This window comes from Pelecanus crispus, chromosome 1, assembly GCF_030463565.1.
Source record: "Pelecanus crispus isolate bPelCri1 chromosome 1, bPelCri1.pri, whole genome shotgun sequence".
NCBI lineage: Eukaryota > Metazoa > Chordata > Aves > Pelecaniformes > Pelecanidae > Pelecanus > Pelecanus crispus.
Window position 1 is genome coordinate 154,816,533 of NC_134643.1, and position 20,160 is coordinate 154,836,692.

Genomic DNA, 20,160 nt, shown 5'->3' on the forward strand with positions numbered 1-20,160 from the left:
TCTAGACGGGTGGAGGCCAACATTGCCACCATTCATAACCCATTTCTTACTGCTTCTGCTCATGAGCCTGGATGCCATAATCTGCTTGTGTCTGTTAATTCTTTATACTCTGTTGCAAGGAGAGCCTTAATGTAAGATGTGACACTAAAATGGATGTTATGGAAGGAAAGGGGAATCAACCCATTTGTGATTCACAAGCTATCTGGGAAATCACAGAAGATTTATGTTGTCCATGATGAACTTCCTAAACCACATTATGTGAATATTGCAATTATTTATCTGCTGACTATGCTGCAGGACACCTTTTGTTACCCATGAGAATTTTTTATTTGAGGTAGAGCGTGAAATAGTCATGTGAAGACATGAGTGTACACGAACTACCGTTCGTCAGAAAAAGGGAAATTTAGTCATATATTTAGCAGTCATTTCCCCTTTTTTGGGAAATCCAAATACATATTCTTTCTCTCTCTCTGTGTCTCTGTTTCCCTCATCCTCACCCTACGGAAGGAAAGAAAGGTGGGTCTAAAATGTTGTTTGGTTCTGACACAAATCTGATTGGGCAACGAGAGACAAATTTCCGCTGTGTGTTGAGCTAAACCCTATATAAGATCCTCACTAGTAATTTTCAGTCATATATCTTTTCATGAGAAGCTAATGGCTGAAAGACTGCAGAACCACAGGTAAGTTAATCTGATGGAAATTTGGGAATGAAAACCTCCCCTAAACCCTCAGATTGTGTAGGGCTTATGGAGTTTGCTAGATACTAAACCAAAGGGACTGGAAAGCTCTGAACAACATAACCAAGGATTTTCATCAGGCAAAGGCTCAAACAAGAGAGAAACTCCCCTGTTACAGGGTATTACCTGTGAGCCATGGGGTTTGTTAATGTCGCAGATGAAGCCACTAGCACTTAGTCTAGGTGTATCCCTGAGTGGGGCTACAGCTCCATGTCAATGCCCTGGAAACCCCTGCAGATCTAGCGGTAGGGGAGATGACCTGTGGTTATGAAACAGTATTATTGAGCAAGCGGTTGGCTTTGTGGTGGTGTAGAGAGAACAGTAAGCTGGAAATAGTTTATTATAATCAAACTATCAGATGTCAGATAGATATAGCTACTAGAACAGGGAGAAATTTGGATTAAGAATGCCTTTTATATATGAGCATGATGGGATACACAGAAGATGCCTGAAGGTGGGTACCTATGAATATGACTGTGTTATATTGGTAGAAATATGTTTTTGCTTTTGGGTACAATTTGAAGTAGTTGTCCAGTCATTTAATATTCATCCTATGGGACAATCATAGTGTTAGGCTAACATTAAATATGTGCAATTTACATTTCTGTATATAAAATGGAAATAGTATGCATTATGTGCATGTGTACTGTATTGCACATAAATACCTTATGTAGAGCATAAACTGGTGCCTATATATAGCATGTTTTATGTATTTTTGCCTGTGCTACACTGAGATAACACATGATCAACCAACTGAGTAGCAGCTGCTGAAACCTCGTGGCAGACCAGAAAGCATCCAGCGATGTATGCAGAAGCTGCCTTGCCCGTGCCAGGCCAATACAGATGACAATTAATGAATGACTGGCAGCAGATAGTTCTGTTTCCCCTTAGTGTCACCATGTCTGATTTTTAGGAGAAGTTGTTCGGGTTTTCCTCATCTTTTTTTAGCACAGATGGTAATAGTGTCCACACTGAAAACCCACTTGCGCACCAACAGCAAGATGGGTGTTCATGCCATGGGAGTCCAAGTTTTTTGTCCCAAGAGAAACACTTGTTGGAGTCTTTGAAAGCTTGGCTCTGGCTATAGCAGGAAGTTTGCCTGCAGCCTGATCTACACTAGCTGGCCTACTTTGGTAGCCACAGTGGGGAAGACAAACTGACACAGGATTTAATGAGGTTTATACAACCTTAAGTGACTGCTTAAGAGAGCTAAACTCTATCCTGTTGCATCTTTGCTCCTGTGCTCACCCAAGCTACTACACTACGGCTAACTCAAAGCAGCTGACCTCTGCCTCAGTCACATCTTATTGCAAAATAAGCAGAGCTAGATTTTTTCCATCCGTAGCTGTTACACTGAAAAGCTGTGGGGACAGCAGCATCTTGTGGTATGTTGTTTGCATTTCTTGGAGTGAAAGGAAAGGGAGAGAAGTGATGTGTTTGTGCCAAGTGAGATGCTCTTGTTCCACAAGTCAGCCCCCATAAACTCGGGATGAAGAAGCCTTTCTGCTCACTAAGGGTGAACCAAAGCTCACCAGGTCCGGAGTGAGGAAAAGAGCAGTTAACTCTTAAGATAACGCTGAGTATTTTCATTGTATCTTCTGTGTTGTAATAAACTTCCCTGTAGATTTCAAGACGCTTTCTCTCAGTCTTCTCATTCTGATTTCCCCTGGGAAAAAATGTGTGGGCTTTTCTTTCTCCTGGTGATGTGCACAGCAGGTGCCTCCGCTTTCAGACTCCAGCAAATCAAAAGCACAGGTAAAGGCATGCTTTTTTTTTTTTTTTTTTTCCCCTTTGTCTCCCTCTCCCTTCTTTTTAATATTCCTGACTGACAGTAATGTAAAAATATCTCTGATTTATATAGAAAACTGCCCAGATCACACCGTGTTTTTCAAACACTACTATGAACTGCATGGAGAATCTGTGGTTCTGAAATGCCCTTCCCCCAGATATAAACATTTGGATTTTTCTGCCTTGAGCCCTAATATCACATGGTATAAAAATGGTTCAAACCCCATGATATCAGGAAGAGATGAAGTTCCAAGAATCTGGGCAAAAGGAGATGCACTCTGGTTCTTACCAGCAACGCTAGAAGACTCAGGAGTATATATCTGCACCAGAAGGTGGGTATTTAAAAGAAAATCCAGTGCACTAACAAGATGACTATGTCTAAAATACATTAGCTTGATTCTAAACTCCAGTTACATTCAGAGCATGTCTGTATAAGACCATTTCGTCACCGACTTCATTAGAGAAAAAAATGTGGGAAGTCAGAACTCTTAAATGCATTGTGTGTCTCCTAGATATATATATATATACTGAAATCTGGATAAATCGTGACACAGTATTACTGCTCTGGCTACAATCTCACGAGGATACAGTGTACAGAGAGTTTGTTCTGGCTTATTTATGAGCCAGTCAGGGCTATGGCAAGCAGGGACATGCTGCAGGCAGGGGATTCTGTGGAACGCAACCCTCGTGTTACAGCTCCAGAGAAGCAAATAGCCTTGTTGGCACTTCAGATTGCCTTACGAAGCATATACCAAGGCACAGTGGCTCTGCAGTGGCTTCCTTCTTCCCAGTCTTTACTTTTATTCTGCTTCACATTTTAAACCAGAATTTCATTTCCTTGGTATTGCTGGAAGATCTTTCATGAGATGTATTTACTGGACTGGTACCAGACTTGTGATATTGCAGTGGGTTGAGACTTGAGCCACAGCTTTTTTCAGCCCCATTGGTCATTTTTTTCTGAGTGTTTACAGTCTGGCAGCCTGTTATACAGTTTTGAAAGAGGTACCAGGGTCTGGATTTGTGGCAGACCAAGGAAGGCAAAAACTACCTGTCACCATTACAGCCTGAACTCCAGAAGGTGTCCCAGGTCCTTGTCCCCTGCCAGCTCCTCCATCCAGTTGGCCTCCCAGTACACCCCTGGCAACTGGCACCTTGCTCTGGGGTCTGTAGTGGAAAATATCTCTACATCCCTGGAGCTGCCTGTGTAGAATGCAGTTTCCTTCCTGGCAAGGCACACCTTGTGAGTGACGTGTGTCAGCAGTAGAAGAGATGGATAGGCAGAACTCAAGTTAATAAATCCTGCGCAGCACATTGGGTTGGCTCTTCGCGTGTCTCGGCAGCAATTGCAGTGATGGGGCAGAAGAGAAGACTTTGATAGTGAGGCCAGAATAACAAAAGGTTGCAAGTATTGTCCTAGAGCACAGAGTAGTTGCCTGAGACCTCCCAGGGTGGTTTTTAATCCCCTTTTTGAACTACTCTGCCTCAGTTCCTCAACCTATAACACTGTGGCAGTGGTACTGACAGCTTTAGTAAAATGCTGTGAAACCCATTTGAAAAAGATATGCAAGAGCCAACTACATAGCTTCACCTCTAACACTATTACAGGATTAATAAGGTACAAACAAATTGTATTTCCTTTGCAAATCATCCCACAGGGAAGCCACCAGATTTTTTCAACACTCTGTAAAATGAGGGTAGAAGCAAATTATCACAGATTTCTGCTTCTGCTGAGCAAGTATTTTGGATTTAGATGTCCTATCTGTAGGTGACAGCCAGTCACAGTGCCCCAGCAGTAGTGTGAGTCTGTCTGCTCGCAGCCCCCGGCTGCTCTCCAGGAGGTTGCAGCCCAGACCCCCTGGCTTTGCTGGCTCCCGTCGGGGTCAGGCACTGCCCTGGCTGAAGGCACCTCCGAGGCAGGCTTTCAGAGGTCAGAAAGGACATGGTTTAAGCACCTGTCTCCCCCCGCTTGGTCCTCCTTGAGACTGGAAGCGATTGTTGCTTGGGGCCAGAAAGAAAAGTTAAATATTGTAAAACTTCCAAGGCCTTCTTTTCTATGCAAAATAATACGCACTCACGGAAATGCCTACTGGTTGTGCAATAGTAACTGCAGATGTATTTTAATACATGCTTTAAGCTTTTTATTTCATCTTTATGCCCCAATCATTAGGGTTTTCACAGTCAAGAGCTCTTTCAAGGAAATGGTGGAGGGTTCATGACACACCTGCTACTGTTTAGGCAGACATGTTCCCCCTCCTTGCAAAATTAACATCATGCCTTAGCCTAAGGGTGCACAGCAAACTCGGTGTACAAAAAAAAGAAAAAACTGAAGCTCCGGGGCAGACATGTGTCAGCAACATGTTTAGATTGTGCTGAAAAAAAAGTACCAGTGATTTTCCAGGATGCCTCCTGGTATGATCTCAGTCTTAACCTCTTAGAAACAGCTAAGGACAGAGACGGAGCCAGGAGGAAATGAAGGGTGTCACTTGAGTTCCCCTCGTGGCTGGTGGGTGCTCACCTCTCCCCACTCTGTGTGCAGGAACTCCTCCTACTGCGCCGAGGTCTCCATCCACCTCACGGTTGTGGACAAAACAGCTGCTCGGGAGATTGCCTACCTCCAGGTCCTCTTCACTTTCACCTCTGGAAAGATTGTTTGCCCTGACCTGTGGGATTTTACACCAAATAGGACAAGCTTGGAGCTCAAGTGGTACAAGGTAGGACTTTCACCTCCCCTTTGTGCAAAGCCTGATTGCAATCTGTTTGTAAAGGCACATACATCTCCACCTTCTGTTTCTGCTGAACATGATGCTGTTAAAGCCATGAGCATGGCATAATATACTGGGAATTTTGGGGCAGATGTATGTATTTTAAGAAGGATTCTCTGCAGTGGACTCAGCACAGGGTGAAGTGCTCCACATGTTGTATGCTTTCACAGGTAGTGTAACTATTTTTAAGGTTAGATTACCTACCCTGACTCCAGGGTTTGCCATTTCAGGTTAGGCCCTTCTCTTTGGTGCTATGCTTCTTTTTATGGCCCCTCTAGTGAATCCCATAAAGTAGGACCTCCCAGTGACGCTTCCCTCGTGTGAGCTGTTCAGATGGGGTAGCTTTCATTAATCAGCTGCAATACAGCATTTGGAAATACTGGATTTATGACACAATGCTTATAGTGTTCTCTTGCCTAACTTGCCAGTCCATGGCTTTTCAAATAGGCAAGCTTGGTTTTGCCTGTAAGGGCAAATATCCTTCACTCGATCATCCTCAGCTGTACAATCTCGCACCGGGCAGCTTGGGATTCTTCTTATATTTTCACAATACCTTGGTTTAGCTTTTATTTACACTCCCACTATGATCGTATGCTCTGTCTCGTGCAGCTATCATTCCTGTCATAGGATGCAATACCTAGGCTGGCTTCACACAGCAGTGCCTATGTCGTGATTGGTACCATGCCAGCAAAATGTCTCTGCTCAGGATTCCTTTCAGAAGCAGGCTATAACCTACTTACTTATCTAAGTAAAGGGCTGCCCCCCTCAATATGGTTCTTGCTACAGCTGTCAGAAAGAGCTAGCCTGCCTTCATGGACAAGGAACATCATTGCTCCTAGCAGGGCTCCAACCCATGTATGAACAGAGCCTTAGTGATACAGAGCAGGAATTTATCACAGTTTATGAGGTCATGTAGGGTAACTAATAGTTTTGTGAAACCGGCATGATTACTAAAATGTATTTATCTTAGAAGAATGTCTTAGAATATTACTCTTATGAGGTCATGTATGGAAAGTAATAGTGTTGTGAAAACCTGCATGGTTACTAAAATGGTTTTGTCTTAGAAGAATGTGTTAGATGACTACCCTTAAGAGAACTCAGTGAAGAGCCTACTATATCTTTTCCATCCGAAAATGTGCATTTTATTGAAAAGCTATACACACATTATAGATAGATTAAAATAATGATTCTTCGCACTTCATATAGTGCCTCAGAGCATTTTAGAGATGCATACATGTTTGAAGAACTTGCTCTTTGGTGGGAAAGTGGAACTGCTCAGATTTCCCAGTGATAAGGGAACTTTTAATAACAGAAGGACAAGGATAAGTAATTTTGTCTGGAAGTTACACAGAGTGTAACCACACCTATCATCTGAGCCATAACACCAGTTGTTGTCCTTTCTCCAGGATGCTCTGCCTTTGGAAGACGACAATGGAAAATTTGTAATTCTGAAAGGTTCAGCTTCTCTGATCATGACTTCTGTGCTGCCAACAGACGCTGGCTATTACACCTGCAAGATGTCATTTCCCCATGAAGGTGTAACGTATGAAATCACCAGAACAATTAAACTGGAGACTGTTGGTAAATATTGACACCTGAAAACATTACAGGACTTAAGAAAAATCTCTTCTTTGTTAATGACTCTCGGGAGAGGAACTCATGCTTGGCCTCTCAGGACTGCCAAGGACAGGGGGAGGCCGTGGGTGCTTGCTTCGGCACCGATGGGTTTCCCACAGCACCCCAGCAGGGCTGGGGTCACCCCTTTGCCTGACTTGCAGCAGAGTTCTGGGAGGCAAGAACTCAATGTTGCAAGCGCCTGTGGTTGTTAATCCGAGTAATCCGTGTCTTGGGTGGCGGGGGGAGATCGCTGCGAATTACTTCAGAGGGCTTAGGAAAGAAAACAATTAATACTTGCTCAGGATGGGGGGAAGCCGCTGTTTCGCAAATGGGTGAAACCGGTGCCTGGAGGGGCACTGAGAGGCCAGCAGGGGGCGGGCGTGGCCGGGCGTCCCTGGCCCCGCCCCTGGCCCCGCCCCGCGGGCTCACCCCGGCCCTCGCAGCAGGCAGGCCCCGCCCCGCAACAGGCAGGCCCCGCCCCGCAGCAGGCAGGCCCCGCCCCACAACAGGCAGGCCTCAAGAGAGTGCTGCTTCCCCCGGCTGGGTACTGATGGCCGCCGGTGGAAGGGACTTTGGAAACGCGAAGGCCTCGCTGGTGTGGGAGTGCTGAAGGTGTAATTTTCGGTCACGCACACATGCGTTCTCTGCTTGAGCTTGTGGCTTTTCTGTTTTCGCGAGAATGAAATGGGCGTGCAAGGCTCTCGGCGCTCAGCGCTCGTAAAAAAGACCGTGCTTAGTGCCTAATGTTACTGTTGCTTCCAAATGGCACTCAGCAGCCATAAAGTCCTCGGGGTGCACTATATGACTTGCTTTCAGGATCAAGATGTGAGCTTGATCCTGTCTGTCGCCACAAACACAGATCTCTGGGCTTGAAATTGGAATTTCTCTCTTTGTCAGTGGGTTTAATAATCAAATGTTTTACTAGGAGATGAAAGATGTTGAGCAACGTGGCACATTTCTATCTATAGTTCTGGGGCGATGCCCAAATTTTCTGTTGTGCTAGCACTGAGTCTGTGTTCTCTTTCTCTCTCCAGAACAAGAAAAGAGAATTACCCCAATAATTGTGTATCCAACGCAAAAGACGACATCAGCTGCCCTCGGTAAGGCCCAACATTATTTTTGGCAACATCTCATCAGAGAAAAATTAGAGCAGGTCCTCTTATGGTGTAATTTGTTGGCATAAATTGCTGTATTTTGATTATATTTGCTGAGGGTCAGTGCTTGAGTAGTTTTTCCTTCTTACTGTCTACAACTAGTTGCTATCTTTCATGTAGGAGAAGCTACAGAAATGCTGTAGATTTTAGCCTCTAACAAAGCAAGAAAAGCATGTTTGTAATCTTAGATCAGCTGCTCACAGTCTCCCTTCACTAAGAACTATTTGTTTTCAATATTCCTTCAAATTGATCGAAGTTATCTGGTGGCTTTGAATGAGCCATCTAGCTCTTCTGGGAAGAGACATTTTTTCATTGCTTTTTACTGTTTGAACTAGACAGTTGTTAGTTAGAAAGTACCTTGATAGGATCTCAATTTTTCTTTGAAGACTACATTATGACAAAGAATTTCTGTTGCATTACCTTTTCCCAGAAAATGCCAGGCATATTTTACACTAAGCTTTTTTAACTTGGGTAATTTACACACAGCTGTGTCCAATGACTTCTTAGTTTTCCCTGCCACTTTTCTTTCCATCAGCGTAGGACTACCTAGTCATTTTTTTTTTTTTGCCTATCTAGCTCAGTGGAGTGTTTTATATCCCTTTTATCACGATCTGCACAGATATAATAATAAAATTGTATGCATTATTGAGCCCTGTGTTTTCCATATAATATAGATACACACCAGTCTGTAGGCTCTTTATCCTTAGCTCTGAGTTACAGTAACTATAGCAAAATTTCTGAATTTTTTCCCGATCACTTTATCTCTGGAGGTCCCACCTTGAGCTGAATGTCCTTGTCCACAGCACCCCTGAGTGAAGCTACCCCTGAGTGAAGCTACACTGCTGGCTAATGCAGTTGCTCCAGAGTGGTAAATTACACCGTGCCCTCTGGGCTGTAGTACGTCAGAAGGAGCAAGGCCACAAGAACACAGCTTTGCCTCCTGAGGAATGTGTCTAGTGCAAGAGTTGGTAACTCTCGCAATGGGAAAATAATTTCGTTAGCAGTGGGAAGGACTGCCAAACTGAAGGGTCGTGCTGCCAAGGAGTAGGGGACCAAAAGCAATCTGGGACTTCAGTTTTGAATGTAGTGGTGCTTGACGTGTGTGGGAACTTGATCTCCTGCTGGAGATGTTGGTTTTCACCAAGAGAAAGAGTAGTTCTTCATATATATCCAAATGGGTTTTTTATTCTTTCTTTTACCAACAGGTTCTAAGATGACTCTCCCATGCAAAGTGTTTGTCGGCCTGAGCAGCCACTTCCATACTGAAGTGGAATGGCTAGCAAACGACACTGCCGTTGACGTGGTTTACAAGCAAAGCAGAATTACAGAGGGGGAACGACAGTAAGTCTGGCTGAAAGTGTTTCCTCGTGCTTGTTGTTTTAATCTGCAGTGTTACAGGGGCTCTCTGTGCAGCTGAATGCTAGGTAATGAAATGGCATATGGGCAGATCTGGAGTGAAGGGGAGAGCTGAGAATAAAACAGGCAGGCAAGCAAAAAAACCCCCAAACCCAACCCATGTAGTGTTAAATCAATTCTTTATCTCTGGGTTTTATTGATGGTATGCTGCAAATGAGCCAGCTTCGAGGGTTAAACTTGAAGCACATTTTCATGGGCAGCTGAGCTGATGTAAGAGTTGACTGCAGTGGAAAGCAATGGGACTTGATCCTTCCCAGTGCTTCTCTTATCTCTCTCCTTGGTCCCGTGCCAGTGAAACAGCAACATCCTCTCCATGACATTCATGAGTTTAACTGAACAGAAAACTATCCAGTGGTTTGTATCTTGTTTTTTTTAAAATATAACTGTTTTTCCGCTTAGGGTTCTTGTTTTCCACATTAGTGAGTTAAACTGACTCACAGAGACACCCAGTGAGTGCTAGAGCTGGCGCCAGGGAAGCACTGCAGGGGATGCTGGTGGGAGGTGAAGCAGGATGTCCCACATCCTCTTGCACTGATCCATTGTCTCTCCCCATCTTGCGGAGCCTTCTCTCAGCTGCCTCATAGCTGCATGCCTCAAGGCTTTTCCAGCTGCCTCATAGCTGCATGCCTCAAGGCTTCTCCTGCTAGGAAAGGAGAGAAAAGATCTGTTTGCTGTACCTGTCACATGTCACCAGCGCAGCGCTAACTTGCTACGTTCAGGCATGCTCCTAGTGCTTTAGCAAATGTGAGGTAAACCTACCGACTGAAATCTCTTCATTGAGATCTAAGTTGGCGTGTTTTATCTCTCATTTGATGTGTCCACAGAGATCATCACCCTCATCTGGGTCCCAGTGGCTCTGCCTGTACTGGTGGACAATGCTGGGAAGGTTCCTGAGCTCTGGGATACCATTGTCTCTGCTGTTGATGGTTAAACTGGTCACTCACCAGCTAGCACCTTCCCAAAGAGCTCTTGGCTATCAATTAGGATTTAGTGGGGGGCAGGGTCTACTCCCAACAGAGTCTGGGGATGTGCATCCCTATTTTGAGGGACAAGAGTGTTTAACAGTTATGGATGTGAGCTGGTTTTGGCCATTTGTGGCCATCAGTGCCAGATAACAACCTGGCCATGTTTAGTTTATTGCATAGCTGCAGCCAGAGGTAACATGGTAACTCAGCTGTATGCCCAAGCCCTTATGTGTTTTCACATTCCTCACAGCATGATTGAGACCATTAATTTATAATGTTGTTTACATGGATAAGTGACAGTACGTTAAACCTGTGGTCAGGAGCCATAAAACGTACTGTGGCTATAGTCTCTGCAGGCTTTAGAATAGAGCAGCACATGTACCTTCTTACTTGGACTTTAAGAATTATTTTTATTAATACTATCACTGTCATTATTACTGTTATATATTATTATAGAATTGCACAAGGACAGGGACCATCCCAGCTAGGACTCATGCAGAGCCCATGGAGTGTGAGTTCTGCTGGAAGCCTCAGAATGGCAGCAAGGCAAAACAGGTCAAATGCCACTGGGAAAACAAATTCCCCGCAGAAATCTCTGGCAAATCACCCACTGATGTTTAGCTGCATTCCTGCGGTACCGTCCCTGGAGGAGTACACAGGGAACTCCATTGCTGCAGTGCATAACAGACTCATGATCAGATCATTACAGAGCAGCCGGACAACTTCTCCAGCAATGACTAAATGATATCAAGAGACAATGGTTGACTGCAGTTAGAAAACTACTTTTAAACAGTTGGACTGATGAAACAATCAGGCTGAAACAAGCTGGAAACCTCCTAGACAGTTTCTTGTATTGAGCTCTTGGCTTTGGGCACGTGATAGACAGGAACGGTGGTTCAGTTTGCTGAGTGACCATTTGCAAGTTTATGTTCTCCATATGTCCTCTTCCAGCTGACAGTAAGAATTCACCTCAGAAATGAATAGGTGGTCAGACAGAAGGAATTAGGTTCTTCCATGATGCTGTGTAGAGAGCTCAAAGTTATACAGAATTCTGCTTGCCTTTCTTCCCTCCCTTTTCTTTATTTTTGCAAGACAAATCCAGGTCTTCTTTTTTTCCTGGAAGATTCAAGTGCAGGATGGGCACTGACCACTGAGACTCAAATAGTTGGCATAACTGGGCTGGAAGACACAGGTGTCTTCTAATGCCGAGAGGCTAGTTCAGAAATGAGCAAACATCCAATGCATTTTCTTGCAATGTACTGTTAGAATGACAACATCAAACAGAGAAAAGCCAACTTATAAAAGGACTTGACATTAAATTTTTCTTTCTCTTCCAGAGAAATTGTAGAAAATGGTGAAAACTTCATTGAAGTGCCACTGATTTTTGATTCTGTTGAAGAAGTGGATTTTTACACAGACTTTACGTGTCTGGCCCAGAACACATACGGATTCCAAGCACTGCCAACAAGGGTCAAGCAGGAAGGTAAGTAGTTTGACTGCTTATTTGGGATAATTGTTATAATTATTCTAATGCTAAATTATCACCCAAGCCTTTCATACTGTCAGAGCTAGTATCGAGATGACTTATTGCCTGGGGAAAAACTGGTCGCCTCTTTCACCTGTAGACTTTGGAATAGCCTGTTCACAAAATACAATTTCTGTGGGTCATTCAATGACATCCTCTGCAGGCATAAAGATCTGTGCTGGTATATCTGTTCATTGGGTAGGGCTCAAATTTAGATACACTTTGTGAAACGATGGCTCCAGGAAGACTACTGGCAAACTCCCACTGGGTGCAGAAGGGCCAGATCTCCTCCAGTTCCTCAACAAGCAGGGAAAAAAAAAGACAATAGCAGAATAAAGATCAGAGTGTTCTTTCTCCTTATGCACAGACTACCGCTAAAATAACAAGAAGTGCAAATTATGATGGGTGTTGTTATTTTGGCTCCTAGTGATAGGAAGAGAAGCCCTAAGCTCAATGCAATTAATGTTGCAGTGTGATAGACCATTGGCCAAGAACCAGCTGTAAAAACAAAGTGAAGCAATGCTAATTGTTTCTTTGCATGACATTGATGAATCACCAAAGCTTGCTCACACTGTCTTAGAAAGGCACATGAACATTTACAGTCTTCATTATGAATTATAACTCATGACTCGCTCGAGCATCCTATGATGAGGGATTTGTACTCATTTGCTAGATGACGTGCTGCCCTTGTCTTCCATGAGCTACACAGGTATTACTACAGAGGAGGCAATCCATGAACCAATATAGGCCGGAATAATCCAAAATGGTCTGGACAGACACTGGTCTTGGAAATTAGCTGTATTTCGGGAAAAAGCTCAGAGTTTTGGCTTGATCATTAGTAATTTACAGGCCGCTCTCTATGAGAAAATTATTCACAGAGCTTGAGGGCAGACCAGATGTTATGTACTCCCTCTCCACACGGTGCTTTTCTTTCCTCCTTGGAGTGTCTCTGTTTCCACCAAATTAAGATAGAAAACACATAGCCGCTCTGAGCAGGAGCTGGGAAGAGTCATATATACGCAAAAGGATTGAACTTTAAATTCTGACCCTCTATTGTTTTCCAATTCTTCCTCCCATCTTCATAAACACATTTCCCAGAGTGCTCAATCAGTAGGCCTCTTCTTTTCACAGGTGATCAGCCCTGCTGGAAGGTTAACTTGCAGACATCCTTTTTATTGTGATTTTTCCTCTTCCTCCTTGAACTTAGAGAGCTATGTTCCTGGGAAGTTTTTCTGGAAATATTTCATTTCTTTACTTTTCCAGCTGTCGGCTTGTCCTGGTACATTGTAATGATTCCCGTCGCATTGGCCTGCGTGATCTTGGGGGCGATATGCATACACAAGTGCTGGAAGCAGAGAGACGATAAAGGATACACAATAGCGAAGGTTTAAATCTGCTTTATTCTTCAGCCGCCAACAGAACAAAAATCATCCTGGCTATCTTTCACGTGAGACACAGAGACATTTCAGATCAAACTGCTTTCCCAGCAGATTGATATATCAGATATTTTCCTCTCCTCCAAGTCTTCTATGATCTGATTGACTTATAAATAAAAGTTTGCATTTTTATGCTGCCTAGATGCAGGAAACCTGCTTCTGTTATCTTGCAGCTAGGGTGCAATCTGTAGCATTTTGGAACACAGAATACCAGGAATGTGCCCTGGATATGGGAAAGGTAGGGAAAGGAAGGTGCTCTCACCCTTTGTAATTCCAATAGTCTTATTGTTTAAAAACAACAGGAAAAGAAAAACCCTAAAATCTAAGAACAGAAACTAAGAAAGCTTGCTCAGAAGGACTATTCTACACCAGAATGAAAACGCAGTTTTCTTAAGCATTCAAACTAATTTTAGTTTACTTCAGTCTAAAAACAGCCACTTTTTTCCCTTTTCCAGAGCCAAATACAGTTGTCATGGCAACTGTATATCTACAAAACTTTTTCACAGAAAATCTAAATTTTTTTCACAATTTGGATCACTCTTTGCTTAAATTAACTCCCTCCTCCGGGAATAACTACATCAGCGTAACAGATAATTGTACATTGGAGAATTCAGTTCTATTTTATCTACCAGTATCTCATAGCTAGAGATTCATAGGCAGCTGCAACATGTTGTCATCTTTGCCAAGAAAAGAATTTGGAGGGATGTTTTAGTGTTTTGAGGGTTTGAGAGTCATTTGACATAAACCAAAGTTTTATTCCTGGAAGTGACTGGACAAATTACCAGTAATAATGTACAGTCTTGCTCTTCTGTGCCTCTAACTCTTTCATGACTGGCCTAATTCTCCTTGCTGATGTGAGTATAAAAGTCTGTCATCAATTCCCATAAACAATGAGTCTGCATCAGTCTAAAGCTGTTGCAGCTTCAGGAACCTTGTGTCTTTTAGATGGAAGTGTGCAAATTGATTACTCATGATGCAAAACACTGCCCATTAGGTTAATCTAACTGGATTCCAGTCTTGACATAAATCAGAAGGGAGCAATAAATAATCAGTGACCATGTTGTACTTTGAGGATCAGAATGAGCAGAATGACTTGGTTACTTCCTCTTCCAAAAGATAACACTTGTGATAGCTGAGAAATAGTTCCATCATATAAAATGTGTATTATCTCCACCTGTATGGGAAGGGAAGAGATCCAGTCTTAAGGTCTAGGTTGTTACAGACCTGTAACTGACACCTCTCATAGACACTGAAGATAAAGCTTTTTGTTCAAGTAAATCAGCCCAGAGATTTTTCAAACTTTGCAGGAAAAAAAATAGTCAGGAAGAACGTTGGCTCCAAAGAAACAAATTGTAAAGTAGGAATGTTAGAACTGCATGTGGTCCCACAAACTAGAGAAATGAATGACTCGCATCCATCTGGGAGAGGCCATAATCTAATTCCTTTGCACCATCATGTATAGCTGGTTCTGAGTTTAGCCCAATATATATTTGGAAGGATTTTAAAGACTCAGAGGTAGCTTGAATTAAGAAACCCTTCAATCTATTAGCAAGAATCCACATTTTATAAGATTTAAGCCAAAGTCTTCCTTTAAATACCCTAAATGTTTGCTGTGAAGATACCAGCACACAGATTAGATTTCTGACTCAATGTGAGTCAATGACAACCAAACAAGATGACAGGACTTACTGTTTCCAAGTGCAGGGTGTTAAACATGATGACAAAGAATACATATATTTTTGGGGCAGATGGGAAAAAGGTGGCTGCAAGTGTGGAAAACAGTCAAATCACTTGGATATCTGCTCTTTGAAGGAAAAAAACTATAGACAAACTGACCATTGCTGGAAGGAACATGAAAAATGTTTTAGGTACATCAGGAATGCTCATTTTTATCAAGCAACAGACAGTCTGTAACGAGAGAACAAATTAGGCTTGCCAGTAAGTGTAACCTTTCAAAATGTGGTTTGTTCTTCCTATCCATCTGTATCCTCCAAGAGCAGTGTGATAACATCTGGATGTAGGTGCGGGCTTGGATTTCACTGAGTAGTGGAAAAGAAGTAGAACTTTTGGTATAAGCAGTATTGGTGCCATAAGAAAGTTAAATACCTCAGATCCTCCTCCAAACTAGAGAAGGAGAAAGAAATGTGAATGTGAGGTAAAAATTAGGCATAGAGAGAACTGATGTTACATGCTCAGTGTCATCTTGAATACACGGGGAATGTAAAGAAGCAAAGGTTTATCTTTTATGACGTGATATTTGCTTCTCTGACTACTGGTATAGTAATATTCTGAAGGCTTTCATCATAGGTAGACTTGTTCAAGTGAACTACATAGTGTTAATGTTTTACCGGTAGACTTGAAGAAGTGACCTACACAATGTAAATGGTTTACATTGATTGGTACTGTTATAAACAAGGGTAACAGGGTTTAATTGTTTTTGAAAATGTTATGTGAAAAATAATAATAATAAAAAAAAACCAAAACAAAGTGCTGGTGTGTGAGTTGGATGGGAAGGAAGATGTGAGATGGCTCTTTTGCGGTGGGAGCTCTTCCCCAGAGAGTTGTGATTATTCCAGTGCTCGGCCGCAGAGGGGCTCGTCCCCTGGGGGCACAGTGACCCCTGCTCTGTGGGGCTGCAGATGAGCTCCATCCTTCAGCTGCTTCTGCTCTGGCCCTGCAGCTGTGCCTTGTCACACTCAAGGGAGACCAAACCCTGATGGGCCAAGCTCCTCTCCTGACTGCCACCACATTCATGGCTGTCCTTGCTCCGCAGTCCCCCGAGTGTTTGGGCTCACTCTGGGCACGTGGTATTGGGTGATCTTTCTCTCTCTGGCTACCAACCATTGACGTATTATGTCCCTCCACTGACTTCTGTGGGAGGACTTCTGGAAATGTAGGTTAACACAGACTGTCACTGTGGGGGTGTGAATTTAGCATGTGCTCCCTGGGCAGGGAGGTCTGTCTTATTCAGCTTCCCAAAGGCAAAATTTTTGTCTCCTTTTTTGTTAAAATTAGAGATCTTTGGTTGCTGCTGTGCTTTGTGTAGGTCCATCCTGGGAAGTTCAGAGTCATTAGCCTCAATGTATTTTGAGGAGACAATGTCCTAAATCTCAAGGCAAACTGAGACTGAGGACTTGTACCACTTTATAATTGGACCTGAAAAGAAATACAGTATTAAGGAACACCACTTGACATCAAGAATTCAGGGCTCTGCACCACAATGTTTCTCTTCAGAAAAATTAATGATGTAAGGAGGACTAGGCCACCTTGTTCCTGGAACTGTGTGAGTTTATAACATTTGCCAGAGAGCTCATCTATCTGCAACAACTTCAAAGGAACATCTACAGAGGGGAAGAGACTGGTGTCCCATGGTCTTGGCATGAGTTAGCATCCAGGACAGTGGCTGCTCCTGTGGAAGTAGTTCTTTCCAGGAAACGTGAGTTCAGTTAACAGTTATTTTCTTGTTTTACTCAGCATATATGATCTTGATGTCAGCTACTCATCTAAATAGACAGCATAACTAATGTTTGACCAGAGTAGCACCTAAAACAAAGTAAACATGTCATGTGGAGAGCATCAAATAACTAGATCTCCTAGTTCCCAAACTAAACCCTTGTATAAATGTGGGAGCAAGTGGAAATAAGAATTGGATCTGTGCACAGAGCTGATCTTGGCAGATCAAGATAAGAAGGTTAATTTTTTTTTTATTCTAGTAGCTGGGGAGGGATGGTGTGCATGCAGGAGGACAAGAAATGTGAAATACCGTTGCCAGGAATAATGATTTAAATATGAGAATAGCTGATGAAAGTGTTTGATGATTTTTCTGACTCAAGTCTGCAAAGCAAGAGACTTAGGAGAGCAAAACAAAGTAAGGAATAGATCTTATGTTTGGAAGCTGAGAATTCCCTTTCAACTCGTAACCTTGGAGCTGCTAAAGATAGCCTAGGGTTGGGTGCCTCTCATCCAGCCTTCATGCAGCCAAAAGGAATGCAGCTGGTCCAAGCTAACCATTGATGTTTACTCTCCACTCCGTGGAGAAAGAGTTCTCTCTGGTGCCTAAAATAAATGGGATGAATTGCCATCTAGAGATGCCTGTCTTCTTCCACCAGTTAAAGTGAGACAAATCCACCCAGGATTATGGGAATGATTGTTTGTGGACAACTTGATTTCAGGTTATTGGAGAAGAAACAGGTTTAAGGCCAGGACATATAGTCAAGGCTACTGGGCTTTCTTGGGAAATTACTTTAATGCTGGCAGCTCCCTGTGCAGAGCAAGGACACAGGCTCATGCTAAATGAAAATATGGTAAGACGCTGGGAGGCAGACACAAAGGTATGTATTGCGGGACCCAACATAAGAGACAGGCTGACAATGTCTGGTCAATGCCTTGGAAAAATGTCTGTGGCTCACGGACCATGTGGTCATGAAGTGCCACAGCTATTACAGGAAGAAAAGAAAGAGCTGCTGTGTGTGTGTGAGGCTGAACTACACAGAGCCTCCCTGGGACAGGAGGAAGTCTGCTGCACGACTGCAGGCAAGCCGGGGGCTCTCAGTGCAAGCACGGGCTGCCAGCCCTTCCACAGTGCTCAGCCAGCTCAGCTCCCACTGCAGCCAGCTCCTGCCTGCTCCTAGCAGGCACTGCTGGGCAACAGCGGCAGACCGGAAAAAATATTGTTATGCACAAATGAAATATCATAAAATTAGCCTGCTGCCAGTGGACAAACACAGGCTGTCGATAAGAAAACCACTACAAATATATATAACTCATTAGTCTGCTTTTAGTGTGTTATATCAGTCTATACATTGGCTAGTATCCACGATGTAAAGAGCTTAATAAAACAGATGAAATATAGCACTGGTCAGTTTTCAAGAAGGACATATCATTATCTTCCTGAAGTTCCTCAAAGGAGAGCCAGGCACCTAATAATAATGGGGAAATTAAAAACTCCATAGATCCAAGATCACTTGTTAGAACTTGGGAAATTCATCCATTACAGAATCTTTAACTGCAAAGTGTAGTTTGGCTCTTATAGCTGTGTGCCCCTCCTACTAATTCTAGGTTTTTGCAACAGTCTAAATCGTCTCAGAACCTTCTGACAACTTCAGGTGTAAACAGCAAAGTCCTTTGTAACATGCGAAAAAGTCGATCTCTCAGTCCTGGCAAGAAGTGAAGGTCCTCTCTTTCTCACTGTTTTACTGGTTTGTCATCTGTTGAGTAGTGCCACAGGAAGTTCACTTGTATGTACTTAAATTTCATACAAATGTGAGTCTTGATTTCTTTGCAGACAATGATGCATTGCCAGCATTTCTGTCTCACGGGGCTTGAGCAGTACTATTTGTTTAAAGCCTTGGAGGTCCTGTTTTGCCTTGGTTATAGAGGATTCATCCATCTGCTAAGCTGTGGGATAAATGAATCATCCTGTTTGCTTGCTTTGGCTCCCAAATATGCTTCGTCATAAGTGCTAGGGAGGCCAGACTATGAATGGAAATCATTGATACTGTATTTGTTTACTTGCAAAAAAACCCTCTCAAGTAACTTGCGGCTTTCAAGTTGGGGACACAGATGAACAAAGTAATTGAAGGGTATCACTACATGTACCCTCCATACATTTCTGTCACTCTTTTCTTTTTGACTGGGACTTACCATGGCTGGTCTTCAGCCGGTTTGAGAACTCTCCAGAGGAGACAGTGGGCAAGCCACAGTGGTTTCTCAGCTCTCGTCATCATAACATGGCTAGCTTATGGATGCTGGATACTAGGGCCTCCTTCTTGTGAGTAGACAAGAGCTACTTTGTGCCTTTGATCACAGCTGATGGGTAGGTTACCTGCTGAATCTAAGCCAGTAAAATGCAGGAGGAAGTACAGTAGAGAAAGATCAGAGATTCACATTGCTGCCAAAGAGTGGCAGAGCTGTATGACTGATTGCTTCTTGCTAGGAAAGAATGTATAAGCTTTTTTTTTTTTTTTTTTTTTTTTTAATTACCATGCTGATGTGGTGCCATGTAGGAAATATGGATTGCATGGGAGAAGGTAAGGATGAGTGGAAGAGGGTGGCTTCCCACGGGGTGAGGTGCTGCAAGGACACTTGGGGAAAGGAGAACTTGTGAGGATAGGCAATACGAGCTTATCTTCTGCCTGGAAAGGCAAAGACAGGCCATGGTAACTGTCCGTAAGCATATCCAGTGGGAAAGTAAAAAAGCAAGGGCATGCAATTATTTCTGCTAATGAAGGAGACTGGGATGAAAAATACATAACCAAAATTAAGTTGGCTGCTAATCACTCCAGCAGTGAGGTCCTGAAAGATCTTCTCAGCAGGAGTAATGGCTAGGAAAAGAAATGACTTTTAACCTGGAGCTGGGTACAGCTATGAAAGGGATTTGACGTGTGTGACAGCAGGGGGTCTTCCTGCAAGGCTGCATCATGTCCTCTGGCTTTGTGCTCTTCATTTCCATTGAAAAAGGGCTGGGCAGCTGAAGATAAAACCCCGCTATCTAAGAGTTTAATTATTGTGTTATTGTTATTTCCTCAGTTAAATCTCCAGTGCCCATATTTACAGCCTTTTCAAGCTTGTAAGGGCTGGAAGATCAAAAGAATTAAACACTGAACACAATTGCTGGATGTGTATTTGTAGACATATCCAAAGTCCTAATCTGCTTTAAACTCTGCCAGGAGATGCCAGTTGCCCCTGGAAAATAGCTCTTAATGAGATTTGGCTTTCCTACTGGAGGGAGTGATCCAGTCTCTAAACAAAATTGTGTTTT

General features: G+C 43.1%; 1 protein-coding gene across 1 annotated transcript; it reads left to right on the top strand.

Moving 5' to 3' along the window:
* The first annotated feature begins 642 nt into the window (after positions 1–642).
* On the top strand, positions 643–13,401 carry LOC104029053 (interleukin-1 receptor type 2). The gene is made up of 9 exons (XM_075726906.1): positions 643–680; positions 2,362–2,492; positions 2,599–2,857; positions 5,062–5,236; positions 6,694–6,868; positions 7,939–8,004; positions 9,264–9,399; positions 11,777–11,922; positions 13,228–13,401. The coding sequence occupies exons 1-9, from the start codon at positions 655–657 to the stop codon at positions 13,353–13,355; spliced, it is 1,242 nt and encodes a 413-aa protein (XP_075583021.1). The 5' UTR covers positions 643–654; the 3' UTR covers positions 13,356–13,401.
* The last annotated feature ends 6,759 nt before the right edge of the window (positions 13,402–20,160 follow it).